The following is a 14,615-nucleotide window of genomic DNA, read 5'->3' as shown; positions in this document are numbered from 1 at the left end:
TCCTATCATCTCTCTGTCGTCCTGAACGCTCGTATAGGATATCGCTTATCGCCACCTGCTGGCCCGCGTGCTTGTTGGAGCAATTCATATGCGTTTATGTGTTTGTGTCTGGATGGAGTTTTTTTTTTAACACTGTGGTGTGGACAGGGATTTTATTTTAAACGGAGCCTGAGAATATCCGTTTGGCAAAAGATCCATATACGTGAGGACATGGCGTCTGTCAGTCTGTCCTCCCTTCCCAGGTCACGTGTGTCTCGTTGCAATCAACCCCAGGGTTTCCCATTAATGGCCCGCCACAGTCTAATTAGTCCCGCCACAGTTGTATAATGAGCCAAAAAAAAATTAATAATTTTTTTTTATATTATTATTATTATTATAATTTATTTTTTTTACTATTTTTTTTTAAATATAAAGTTTGCCAATAGGGATGTATCAGTAGTATTGGCAGTGGTAGTAGTCGTAATAGTAATCCACTATATGTTTTTATTTTCTAAAAAATAAACCAGTTCAACACAGGTAACCACTTTTGCTTCATTTCTTTGATGGCTCAAATGTATGCTCTAGTCCAGTGGTTCCCAAACCTCTCCTCGAGATACCCCAGCCGTTCCATGTATTTTGTTAAATTCCACCACCAGCACACCTGATTCAACTAATAAATGGCTAAGTTGAATCAGGTGTGCTGGTGGTGGAATTTAACAAATACATTGAACGGCTGGGGTGCTTCGTGGAGAGGATTGGGAAGCACTAGTCTAGTCGATTTTGTGTTTTGAGCACAAAGTTCATCATAGATCTAGCCTCTTTATTTTGCTCTCAAAGTGCACCAGATTGATGCATTTAACTTTAAAATGTACAAAAAAAACATTTACGGGGGGGGGAATGCCCCCGGACACCCCTAGAGGGTCGGAGGTTCACCCCCCATAGTCTCTGAAAATCCTGTGGGAAACACTGTGTCAATTAACCGGTGTATATAAGTTTAGTCTTCCCTGTCTTCCGTGCACGTTCATTGTCTTCGGTATGCTGTCTACTGTTGCTGTCTTCTGTATCCTGTTCCAGTATCCTTGTTCTATGTTCCTGTACTATTTGGATTCGTTGCTCACCCCGCCTGCCTTGCTGTTCATGCCATGTAAAGTATTGTTTGTAGTTAGTTCATGTTTTACCCTCTTCCAGCATTTGCTGAGAGGTATTCTTTTGTAGTTTAGTTCCAGTCTATGTTTATGTGTTAAGTGCTTCAGTAAAGATCCTATTTTCACTACCCACCTTGTTCTGCCTGCTTCCTCACCTACCTGTCTGCATTTGGGTCCCACTACCACTTCCACTATGTCTCACCATGACAATTACTAGCAGACCACACCATCCAACGTCTAACCGTTTTCAAACTCTTAGGCCAAAGACCCATGTTTATGACTTTTCAAAACAATGTGGGTTCCAAGTCTTCTGGCTATACAAAAATCACTGTGCCCTTCTTTTTCTATACATTTCTACTATTACTGATTCACCACTGCCATAGGCTAACATTGTATCTGAAAATGTGTCTTAAACATCACATAAACCGATGAAAGTCACCACAGCTGACTTACCTGGAACCCACATGTAAGAAAGACTTTAAGAACCATATTGAAATATCCTCACTGAGGAGTCTGGTCTATTCACGTGGCCATCTGGTCACCATTTTAGAGATTCAGTACAAGGAATATCTTGTTTTTCAATCTCATTGCATTTTTTTACAGAAGGTATTGTGGCAGATATCAACCCCCCTCTCATGGATATGTGAAAGACGGGAGATATCATTGCCACAGAAGGAGTAGAAACAATTAGAAACTGATTGCTGGGTTAAGTACTTCTATTCTATTCACATAATATGCCTACTACATATATCTATTCTATTCACATATATGCTTACCACTTGTATCTATTGCTATGTCCGCCCATCACAACCACGCAAACTGTCTAACGCCTGTCCCGTCTCCCTGTCTCCCTGTGAGTGGCTGTCTCGGAGTGATGACCGGAGTGTTGGACGTCCCGTGATGATGACCGGGAGGATGCGACCCTCTCTGCGCCACCACTTTGCCTCAAATAGATCCGCTATCAGCTCTATCTTTAATCTTTCAAAATGTTCAGTTGCTATCGCATGCACTTATCTGTATCTCACCACCCATATGAGTGCATGCTTACCAACTGTTTGCCTGTTTTAGGTTTACTTTATTTGATCAAGGGGGACAGTGTACATTAATAAAACATTTTACAAATGTAAATGCCCCAATTTTTGCCAAAAGGCTAATTTCCATTGGCAGTCCCCCTGCCAGAAGGTACAGGCTAAAATCCTGTGTGAAAAAGGGTTAGCAATAAAAACTGAATAAAATCAAGATAAATAACATTAGAATAAAAACACAACAAAAGCACATAGACATACGATAGGGATACAGGTCACAATACAGTCATGGACACAAGGACAGAGCACATCATGACATATTAAAAGACCCAGACATAGACAAACGCACCATATCCACACACACATACACACACAGACACCTCAGTGTTGACAATGCTCGTTTTCAATGAGCCAATCCCTAACCCTGCACTTACTACCACCGACATCTAAGAAGGGAGATCCCCCCTTGAATGGCCCTTCTAAGGTTTCTCTCCTCCACATTGGCTGTGGTAAATTTTTTCCTATTGCTAGGTTTTAGTGAGTTTTTCCTTACCTTCGCGTGGGGTATGTCTGGGAGTGTTGCATTTTATTTTGCATTTATTTTAAAAAAAAATTACTTTATGGTGTTTTTGTTTTGTTCTTGACTTATTGTGATGTTTCTTCTTGACTTGTTTAACACTATGGCGACCGGCGCCCCGCGGCGATTTAGGCCTCAGAGGACAGAGGATTGTAAACAAACCGATGTACTTTCTAAGAGCTTTATATATCATTTATAGTATTGCTATCTGTCCATTCTCATTGTCACTGTGCATAAACCGTGCCTTCATAATGGCTTAAAGAAAATAAAAATCCATCGGTTGGTTGTCATTTTATAGCGTCGTGAATATAAGGTATATCGCGCTTTTCGTCTAGGCTTTTCTGCAGGCTGCAAAAAAGGCTAAATGTTGGCGCCGTTATATCAAACGCCATTTCTGCTGTATATATACGAATGAAATAAAACAAACTGCGTAGCATCCGGACTATTACAGAGCATCTATGGATGAAATGGGTGCGGCGGGGAACGCCGATTACTATTATTGATTAGCAATACAGTGTGCGTTCAATATAGGATTTTCACTGATCGATCACGTTACGTTATAAAACAATGTCCAATCCAGCTGTAATTTGGGGTCATATTATCCTACCATCAGGCCATGTGATCGCCGGCAGCATTTCCTCACCAGTCATCGGATTCTGGTAGATCGATATGCACATTGGCTAATCATAAATCCCATTATTCCACGCTGAAAAAAACGTTCGGCAAGCTGATCCAAGATGGAGGGTCTTCTTTTGGAATCAAGGATCTATGATCCGCCCACAGAACTGTAAAAGCATTTTTTTTTTTTTTTTAAATCCCATCAATGATACTGCAGTGGAGCGATGGCGCCCCTAAGCGGATCTGGCCGGTACTGCATGTTTCGAAAATCAAATATGTGGAAAGATCCTGCTAGTGGATCGGGTACCTAATAAGCATTATAAATATGGAATAAAACAATAACAACTTGCCACAAGTATATATGTGGCTCTGGTCCACAACGCTCTTTTTCGAAACACGTATATACTCGTGAACGGACGCCATAGTGTTAAAGAAAACGTGTGCTGCCCATGGGGACATTAACGTGTGTTGTCGGGCCTTACAAATAAATTTGATTTGATTATGCTTAGTACTGATAGAACACACCTGTGCATCATTAGTTCACCCACATCTCACATGCACACACCCCAGACACAAGTTGAGTGGAGGTGAGGTTGGAGTTGTTGTATTGAGAGAGAGAGATTGTTATATTCTGAGTTTTGTGAGGTGAGAGGTAGTGAGAGGAGAGGTGAAGATGGACGACTACTCTGAGTATTGAACAATCCCTTCTTTTTGTACAAGAGCCTGTTTTGTGTTTTGACCATCGGACACGACCATTCTCTTTGCCTATCGAACTGAATTCTGCCCATAATCAATAAATATTCGTATTAATTGATATTGCTCGTGTGGACATTCAAATTTGTTTGTTTTTTAACCGTGGCGAGTCTGAACACCACCAGGCTTGGCACAGTATGTTGATGTAAATCACCCAGAATGTTGTTGTTGTGAAAATGATGACTAAAGCCCTTTGATATCTATCCCCCTGGATATCAACAAAATCAAGCCATTTCAGATTTCGTCCGCGTCCTAAAAGTCTGTGCCGACCAATTGGCCCCGGTATTCACTGACATATTTAACCTGTCCTTAGAACAGGCTGTCATCCCCACCTGTCTGAAGAAGTCCACCATTATCCCTGTACCCAAAAAATCTACGCCCGCTTGCCTCAACGACTACCTCCCTGGACATCTCACCTCCATAGCCATGAAGTGCTTTAAGAAGCTTGTGAAGGGCTACATCTGTTCCTCCCTCCCCATCAACCTGGACCCCCTGCAATTTGCATATCGCCCCAACAGGTCCACAGAGGACGCCATAGCCCATGTGCTGCACACAGCAGCATCACACCTGGACAAGAGGCAGGGGAACTATGTGAGAATGCTGTTCATCGACTACAGCTCAGCATTCAATACCATAGTCCCCTCCAAACTCATAGCCAAGCTCAGGGACCTGGGCTTGAACTATGACCTCTACCAGTGGGTCTTGGACTTCCTGACGGGTAGACCCCAGGTGGTGAGAGCAGACAACTGCACCTCCTCATCCATCACCCTCAACATAGGGGCCCCCCAAGGCTGTGTTCTGAGTCCCCTCCTCTACTCGCTGTACACACACGACTGTGTGGCACAACGGAAACAACAACACAATCATCAAATTTGCTGACGACACAGTAGTGGTGGGCCTGATCTCTGCAAACGATGAGAGGGCCTACCTGGAGGAGGTCAAGATTCTAGCGGGATGGTGTCAAGAGAACAGCCTCTCCCTGAACGTCAGCAAAACAAAAGAGATGATTGTGGACTTTAGGAGGTCGGGGGTCAGGGACTACAGCCCCCTCAGCATCGATGGGGGACCGGTTGAGAGAGTGAACAGTTTTAAGTACCTCGGAGTCCACATATCCGAGGACTTGACATGGACCACACACATTGACAGTGTAATCAAGAAGGCACGGCAACGCCTCTACTTCCTTAGGCGCCTAAGGAAGTTCAAATTGAGTCAGAACTGAAGATCCTTAAGAACTTCTACTCATGCACAATAGAGAGTATCCTGACTGGCAATATCACCTCCTGGTTTGGGAATAGCACCGCACAAGACCGTAGCAGACTACAGAGAGTGGCCCATTCAGCCGAACGCACAATTGGAGGGGGGCTTCCCACTCTCCAAGACATTTACAACAAGCGTTGCATGGGTAAGGCTAAGAGAATAATCAAAGACTCTAGTCACCCAAACAACTGCCTCTTTGAACTGCTGCGGTCAGGCAAGCGATACCGGAGTCTCATGGCAAGCACAGAGAGACTCAGAAGGAGCTTCTATCCCCAGGCCATCAGGATGCTCAATGACAATAACACTATGTAACAAATCATCAAATACACTCACAGCATACACATCCACACGCACACACTCACTTTAAATAAACAACTCACTGTAGCACCCACTTTACCCACTTTAGACACTTTATATTTATATTATTGGTAAAGAGATTTGCACTACAACTCATACCTCATTGCACTTTACCCTAAGTTGTACCTCATCCAATTTCTGCATTGTACTTTATATTGTATTGTAACTCAGTTACTAATTTTCTACTCTGTATTGTATATTGTATATATGTATATTGAACACTTTTGTTTTGAACACTTTTGTTTACACTTGTTACGTACTTTTGACTTCTATTTTTTACTTATCTATTTTATTTTTATCTAGCACACTCAGGAGCAGAACAGGAAAAAGCATTTCATATAAAAGTATTCTGTATTTTTGTATGACAACTAATAAAGAAACTTGAAACTTGATATCTAATCCGTTTCCTCTGAAATATTACATAATATTACTCTGATTGGCCCATCAGTCAATCTTACTGTCTGATTGGCCCATGAATCAATCCCACTATGTCTGATTGGCCCATCAGTCAATCCCACTATGTTTGTTTGGCCCATCTGTCAAGCCCACTATGTCTGATTGGCCCATCAGTCACAGCTACATGTAGCTGAGTGAGAATACACGGAGGACAGTCAGCCAAACTGTATTGTGTAGGTTCATAATGTTTGACGGGGGTATAGATAGATGATTTAATTCTTATTCTGTTACAACCAATAAAGGTAAATGTTTTAACTAAATCTTTACTCATTTCCATGGTAACTACTACAGTACCCCATAAGCAAAGCCTCGCCAATCTTCGACCAATCACAAGAGCACAACTGCTCTGACATGGCATCAATAAAACGTAAAAGAATTATGAAAATGACAGGGTTTCAAAACAAACAGGTCAGGTAATATATATATATATAGGCTGGGCTTGAAATGCAATGAACCCTTTCCTGGAAAGATGTAGTGTTGCATTGGGTACACAGTCTTGTACCCATGACTTTTCGCTTTGACCTGATCTGCAATGCTAAGCTATTTTTGGTGAGTAATTTTAACCGCAGCTTCGAAAATCCCCAGCCTTATCAGAGAGAGAAATGTATATTAGAAGACCTTGTTCACGGGACCACAACCAGCATGGACCACAGACGAAGCTAGGAGCCATCTATTAATAGTCCATTCATTTTCCTAGAGCTGCAGGAGATCCTGGGGACTCGGGAGCAGCCGCACCCGTGAGAGGTCTATAGTGTCTGGTGAACAAGAGGGCCACGCCCCCTCAGCCTACTGAGCCACACCCCCTCAGCCTACTGAGCCACATCCCCTCAGTCTACTGAGCCACACCCCCTCAGCCTACTGAGCCACGCCCCCTCAACCTACTGAGCCACACCCCCTCAGCCTACTGAGTCAAGTCAAGTCAAGTCAAGAGTTTTAATTGTCACGGCATACAGGTATACAATGAAATGCGGGTGGTCTTGCCCGCAACGATGTGCAATACAGTGGTACATATAATAGAATCAAAAGAAGAAAACAACATTGTGCAGTAACAGGTAACAGGTAACATGGAGTGACATCTCGGTATCTGTACATAGTTATTTACAGAGCATATGGGACATGCTAGTTAGCTTTGGTAGTGCAATACACTGTTCCTGTTATTCTCATTTAAAGTGTCCTTTCCTTTGGCCATAAGTGTGCGTGTGTGCGACATGAGTGTGTGCCCGCTCATGTTAAAGTGTTAAGTGGCTGCTCGTGTGTGAGCGTGCACAGTGTGCGTGTCGTGTGTGTGTTCATGTGTGCTTGTGTGTGGACAGTTCAATGTTCTGAGCACTCAATGTTCATTGTTCATGGCTCTGATGGCCTGGGGGAAGAAGCTGAGCCTAAGCCGCTCTGTCCTATGCTGGGGTTCGCAGGCGTCTGCCTGACCTCAGCAGCTGAAACAGGCTGTTGTTGGGGTGGTGAGGGTCTTTCATTATCCTGCAGGCTCTGGATTTGCACCTCTTGTTGTATAGAACCTGCAGGGGGGGTAGTGCAATACCCGTGGTACGCTCGGCTGAGCGCACCACTCTCTGTAGGGCCTTCTTGTTGGCTGTGCTCAGAGAGGCTGCACTAAAACACTTATAACAAATCAAATGATACATCGGAAGCTGAACAAATTTATGCTCATGACATTAACAGTTCACAATAAGCAATTCATGACATTGCAACATCATTGCACTGGATCTTTAAATCAAAAGAGAGCCATGGGGTAGAAAAGTGCTCAGGATGTACTTGTGCACTCAAACCGCATTTCATGAAGAATTTCATCCAAAGATAGTAAAGATAGACAAATATTATTTTGCCGTCACTATTACTTTGCTAGGAATGCATTTCAGTGAGCAGATGACGAATTGGTTATAATATATTTGATAACTGATAACGACAACACTCACTGACACGTTTTGACTATTTGGTTGTGGAAGTGGTATTCTTATGGGTTTTTATAAAGCATTGATGTGAATGGATACTTCCCCATCCTATACTACCCCCTACGTTACAGTGTGGCAGGCTAATGTGTGTGACGTGGCTTGGAGCAGCATAGTCTGGTTCAGAATGGCTCAGCCTACCTGGTCCCAGGTTCTTGGTGTAGGTGATCAGGTCCTCCATTGTCTCCACCACTTCAGCCACCGCTAGGTACTCCAGAATCCCTTTACACACACGGATGATCTTACGCACCTAAGACACAACATACACATTAATCACAAAGATGTATGTAGGTCAAAAACAAACAACAATGGTTTACTAATACAAAGCCACGGTTATACACTGAGTGCCGTTCTCCTGAACTCTATGGGTAAATCAATGTTTTTTTAGGTATTTTTTTAAACAGTGAAAATGCTCATGTTAATCTCGAAGCTTTATCACAGAATCTCGATGATTCTAAGCTGGTTTGAACCTCAGACCTTTGTTTTCTTACACTCATACACTCTTACACTCTTACACTCTTACACTCTTACACTCTTACACTCTTACACTCTTACACTCTTACACTCTTACACTCTTACACTCTTACACTCTTACACTCTTACACTCTTACACTCTTACACTCTTACACTCTTACACTCTTACACTCTTACACTCTTACACTCATACACTCATACACTCATACACTCATACACTCTTACACTCTTACACTCTTACACTCTTACACTCTTACACTCTTACACTCTTACACTCTTACACTCTTACACTCTTACACTCTTACACTCTTACACTCTTACACTCTTACACTCTTACACTCTTACACTCTTACACTCTTACACTCTTACACTCTTACACTCTTACACTCTTACACTCTTACACTCTTACACTCTTACACTCTTACACTCTTACACTCATCGAGGCCGTAAGGAGAACCCAACAATAGGATATCAAGAATTGGCATTATTACCTGCCCCTACCTGTCTCCCTGCTCACTGCAGACAGTCAGACACACCTATGACTCTGGTCCCCATGGTTACCTGCCCCTACCTGTCTCCCTGCTCACTGCAGACAGTCAGACACACCTATGACTCTGGTCCCCATGGTTACCTGCCCCTACCTGTCTCCCTGCTCACTGCAGACACACACCTATGACTCTGGTCCCCATGGTTACCTGCCCTACCCGTCTCCCTGCTCACTGCAGACACACACCTATGACTCTGGTCCCCATGGTTACCTGCCCTACCCATCTCCCTGCTCACTGCAGACACACCTATGACTGGTGCCCAGGTTACCTGCCCTACCCGTCTCCCTGCTCACTGCAGACACACCTATGACTGGTGCCCAGGTTACCTGCCCTACCCGTCTCCCTGCTCACTGCAGACACACACCTATGACTCTGGTGCCCAGGTTACCTGCCCCTACCCATCTCCCTGCTCACTGCAGACACACCTATGACTCTGGTGCCCAGGTTACCTGCCCTACCTGTCTCCCTGCTCACTGCAGACACACACCTATGACTCTGGTCCCCATGGTTACCTGCCCTACCCGTCTCCCTGCTCACTGCAGACACACCTATGACTCTGGTGCCCAGGTTACCTGCCCTACCCGTCTCCCTGCTCACTGCAGACACACCTACTATATGCAATAGCCCCTCCCACTATGCACTTCTTCTCAATCATTTAGATCCCTCACAGCCATGGCGTTACCATCCTGTCCTTCACCCCTCCTTTCCCCTTTAAATCCAGACCTTTGGGAGTTCCTACTCCTTTTTTCCTAAGACGTTTCTCCTTTTCTCCTCACATACTATCCCTTCTCTCATCCATCCAGGTCAGTAGGGTGGGGGAAAGGGCAGATACCCCAGCTCACTGCTGGGACGCACCCCTCATCACGTGCGCTTGGCTCCCTTATGCACCCCTCCCCTAAACTTCCCCTTTTTCTTTTTGCCCCTGCCCACCTGCTGGCCACTCTGGTGTCGGTCAGAGCCGACCAGACGCATGTGTTCGCTCTCTGCCCCGTCCCGCCTTGCCTCCACCCTGTGCGTCCACCCTGTGCGTCCACGCCAAATGTGTATTGTGTATTGACTATTTTCTGCTTCATTCGCATGTTATCAACAAATACTTTGTACTTGGTCTATGTGTTCTGTTTTGTCATTGGTGCCGAAACGAGTGGATCATGTGATGAGGCGATAGGAGAAAATAAGAACTTAATTAATAATAATAATTAATTAATCCCCATGGTGAAATTGGGTCTGTGTAGTGTGGGTCTTGCACTTTGACTGATTCCTATGGGTTCCAAACTACATATAAAGGATTATTGCTTTATTAATATCAGTCGATCCAAATACATTTTTACTCTGACATGTACAAAAAGGACTGTAGTTCTTTAACTATTTGTCAATTTACATCCAAACTAGTACAAATATGGAACCAAAATATCACACAATAGGTCACTGTCCAAATACCTACCGTATGTACCTTACTGTTCTGTCTGTCGAATTTCTGTGCAAGTTTAACCCTAATTATTATGTGGCCTTGGCCCATTTAAACTGCACCCGTTAACTCTTCAGAAAGCCCTCGAAGTCATCCCACTGTGTGTTTGGTGTCTTTATGTGACTGAGGTCTTGTGATGGAGGTCTTGTGACCATGGGAAGTGGAGCTTAATGTGATTCCACTTATACACACACACTGCATTTACACAAGATCACAAAACACACACACACACACTGCATATAAAGAGCAAAAACACACACATTGCATAGACACAAGAGCACAAACACACACCCTGCATATACACAAGAGTAGGGATGCACCGATCCGACATTGGTATCGGTATCGGCCGCCGATATCAGTAAAATAGCTGGATCGGGTATCGGTAAAAAAATATATATATCGGATCTATGTGTTAATTTGTTACATTTAGTTTCACTAAGTTAGGAAAGTAATGTTTTAAGTCAAGCCTGATGTTGCCTTGTTGCACAAAAGAATGATCCCAGTCTCTTCCACACAGTGACAGTGAGGCATACAGTTTATTAATTGAATGAAGTTTATTTTCTGCCTTTGTTTACAACAAATCAAAAACACACTTGTGATCCTTTACAATTCTTAACACTTTCGCGGCCACTGGGGCCCGTCTAATATAATGGTTGAGGGCCAGCTTTTGTAAACAAACGTGTGGCTTTTTGTACAGCTAAATCTATACTTTATAGTATTGCTATCTGTCCATTCTCATTGTCAATTGAGTGCATAAACCGTCCCTTCAAAATGGCTTAAAGAAAAAAAAATCATCAATAATTCTCATTTTATAGCGCCGTGAATATAAGCTTTATAGCGGATTTGGGACTAGTATAGGAGACGGGAAATCACGACCAAAGAGAGTGAAGTTTCTTTGACCACACATCAGTGTGCATCATTTAATAGCATAGCCATGGATACCACAACAAACAAAGTCAAGCTTTAATATGGCCGCTCTAGATACCCCGGATGCCCCGTGTCCTTAAAGTGACAGTGTAGGTGGATTATGTCCCGTCCAGGTAAGTGCCCATGTAAGTGCCCACTACATATGTCCCCCCAGAATTCACCCTACTAACTCACAAAACGGGTCGGTAGACGGACCTCCCGACCATAACGGCTCCGAACAACTGGAGCCGGCATATGAGCTACCGTGGGACCCCCTGGGGCCTTGCGGTGGCGGGGAGGGCAAGGGGCAAGGTGCCTAATGGGCGGTGAGGGACTCATATTTTCAAAAAGCGACCTAGGGTGACGAGGTTTAACACGGGGAGGTCGCCCCCGCCGCGGGGGCTGAGCGAGTGCCACGGGGTGATCCACATCCAAGTGAGCTGGCTTAAGCCTGTCCACCGAGACATGTTCCGGTTTACCGCCAATGTCCACCACGAAGGTCTTACTTCCCGTCTGTAGGACCCGAAACGGGCCATCGTAGGGGGGTTGAAAGGACCCGCGGTGGGCATCGTGCCGTATGAACACGTATTCCGTCGCCTGGAGGCCGGGTGGAACACGAGTCTGTGGCAAACCATGCTGCGAGGTGGGGACCGGCACAAATGCCCTAGCGTTCTCCAAGTTTGAAACGTGCTGCTGGGTCGCAGACCAGGGGTCTGTGGTGTCAGGTAAAAACTCCCCGGGGACCCGCAGCGGTTGGCCATAGACCAGCTCAGCCGACGATGACTGGAGATCATCCTTGGGGGCGGTCCTGAGACCCAACATGACCCACGGGAGCCTGTCGACCCAACTACCATCGCTAAGGGTAGCTCGGAGAGAAGCCTTCATGGACCGGTGAAACCGCTCACACAAACCGTTAGCCTGCGGGTGATAAGCGGTAGTGCGGTGCAGTCTCACGCCTACGTTTCTGGCAATCTCGGACCAAAGCTCAGAGGTGAACTGAGGTCCACGGTCCGACGAAAGGTCAGACGGAGCACCGAACCGGGCCACCCGCGTATATATAAACGCCCGAGCCACATCAGTGGACGTTGTGGATGACAGCGGAACGGCCTCTGGTCACCAAGTGGTTCTGTCCACCATCGTGAGGAGGTAGGTGAAACCATGCGATGGGGGCAATGGACCCACCAGGTCCACATTCACATGGTCAAACCTCCTTTCGGGCACGGAGAACTGGGCCAAAGGAGCTTTAATGTGGCGGTGTACCTTAGCGCGCTGGCACATCACACAGGTCTTAACCCACCCGCTCACATCCTTTTTCAGCCCGTGCCAAATGAACTTGGCTGCCACCTGCTTTTGAGACGCCCTGTTACCGGGGTGAGAGAGACCATGTATGATGTCAAAAACATGACGTCTCCAACTGCTGGGCACCACGGGTCGCGGCCGCCCCGTGGAAACGTCGCACAGGAGTGTGCCGTTAGCCTCATTAAATGCCACATCCTCCAGCCTGAGTGCTGTGATGGCCGTCCTGTAGGCCTGAACGTCCAGGTCGGAAACCTGGTCTGAGGCCATGCGTGCATAGTCTAAACCAACATGGACGGCCCCGATCAAGGCCCGAGAGAGACAGTCTGCCACTAGATTGTCCCTGCCTGCGACATGCTGAATATCCGTGGTAAACTCTGAGATATATGACAGGTGCCTCTGCTGACGGGCAGACCATGGCTCACTTACTTTAGCCATAGCAAAAGTGAGTGGCTTGTGGTCTACAAATGCCGTGAACGAACGAGCCTCCAGCAGGGAACGGAAATGCCGCACGGCCAGATAGAGGGCGAGGAGCTCCCTATCAAAAGTGCTATATTTGCACTCATTAGGACGAAGCTATCGGCTAAAAAACGCCAGTGGCTGCCAAGCCCCACTCACCCACTGCTCGTATACCGCTCCAACAGCATAGTCTGAAGCATCAGTGGTGATGGCAACAGGGGCTTTGGGAAGTGGGTGTGCCAGCCTGGTTGCATTGGCCAGGGCGGTTTTAGTATCGACAAACGCCTTGCGTTTCTCGTCCGTCCAGTCCACCACATGTTTGGCGATTTTACCCCTGAGAGCCTCGTAAAGAGGTCGCATTAGCTGAGCAGCCCGGGGGACAAACCGATGGTAAAAATGTACCATGCCAAGGAACTCTTGCAGAGCCTTGATGGTGGGTGGCAGTGGAAAATTTGCTATGGCGTCAACCTTAGATGGGAGGGGAACTGCCCCATCTTTGGTGACGTGGTGCCAGAGGAAATCGATCCTAGACAGCCCAAACTGACATTTAGCTGGGTTAATTATGAGCCCATGCTGACTGAGTCGGTGGAAAAGGGTCCTGAGATGGGACAAGTGCTCTGCCTTGGTGGTACTGGCGACTAAGATGTCATCTAGGTAGACAAACAAAAAAGGCAGGTCCCGTAACACAGAGTCCATCAAGCGCTGGAATGTCTGTGCTGCGTTTTTAAGCCCAAATGGCATGCGCAAGAACTCAAACAAACCAAAGGGAGTAATCACCGCCGTCTTAGGGATGTCCGCTGGGTGGACCGGCACCTGGTGGTAACCTCGAACTAAATCTATTTTTGAAAATATGAGCTTCCGGGCCAGGTGGGTGGAAAAATCCTGAATATGTGGAACCGGGTATCGGTCCGGTGTGGTTACCTCGTTAAGGCGGCGGTAATCGCCACACGGGCGCCACCCGCCGGCAGCCTTGGGGACAATGTGAAGGGGTGAGGCCCATGGGCTGTCAGAACGATGGATAATACCCAGGTTCTCCATGTTGGAAAACTCTGCCTTGGCCACGGCCAGCTTGGCAGGATCTAGGCGCCGAGCCCGGGAGTAGACTGGCGCACCTGCCGTAGCGATGTGATGCTCCACACCGCGCTTACTGGTGGAGGACGAGAAAGTGGGCTGGGTAAGGACAGGGAACTCGGCTAGCAGCTGGTGAAACTCATCTGTAACAGACAACATGTTAGACAAACCCACAGGAGGCGCTGCCCCGACAGTACATTCAAATGAACAAAAGGTGGTGGCGTCGATCAATCGATTGTTCCTGACATCCACCAACAATCCATAG

At 46.1% G+C, this 14,615-nt stretch overlaps 1 protein-coding gene across 5 annotated transcripts in view; it reads right to left on the bottom strand.

The window, feature by feature from the left end:
* The window catches only part of LOC311234375 (vinculin-like), a 131,161-nt gene that overhangs the window by 58,802 nt on the left and 57,744 nt on the right, over positions 1–14,615 (bottom strand). For all 5 annotated transcript variants that reach the window (XM_084321535.1, XM_084321534.1, XM_084321536.1 and 2 more), the window contains exon 4: positions 8,273–8,381. In XM_084321535.1, coding sequence (XP_084177661.1) covers positions 8,273–8,381 — 109 coding nt within the window. The remainder of the gene's footprint in view (positions 1–8,272; positions 8,382–14,615) is intronic.

This window comes from Notolepis coatsorum (assembly GCF_963971535.1).
Source record: "Notolepis coatsorum genome assembly, chromosome: 9".
NCBI classification, from domain to species: Eukaryota; Metazoa; Chordata; class Actinopteri; order Aulopiformes; family Paralepididae; genus Notolepis; species Notolepis coatsorum.
This window is presented reverse-complemented; position numbering and strand designations above follow the sequence as displayed.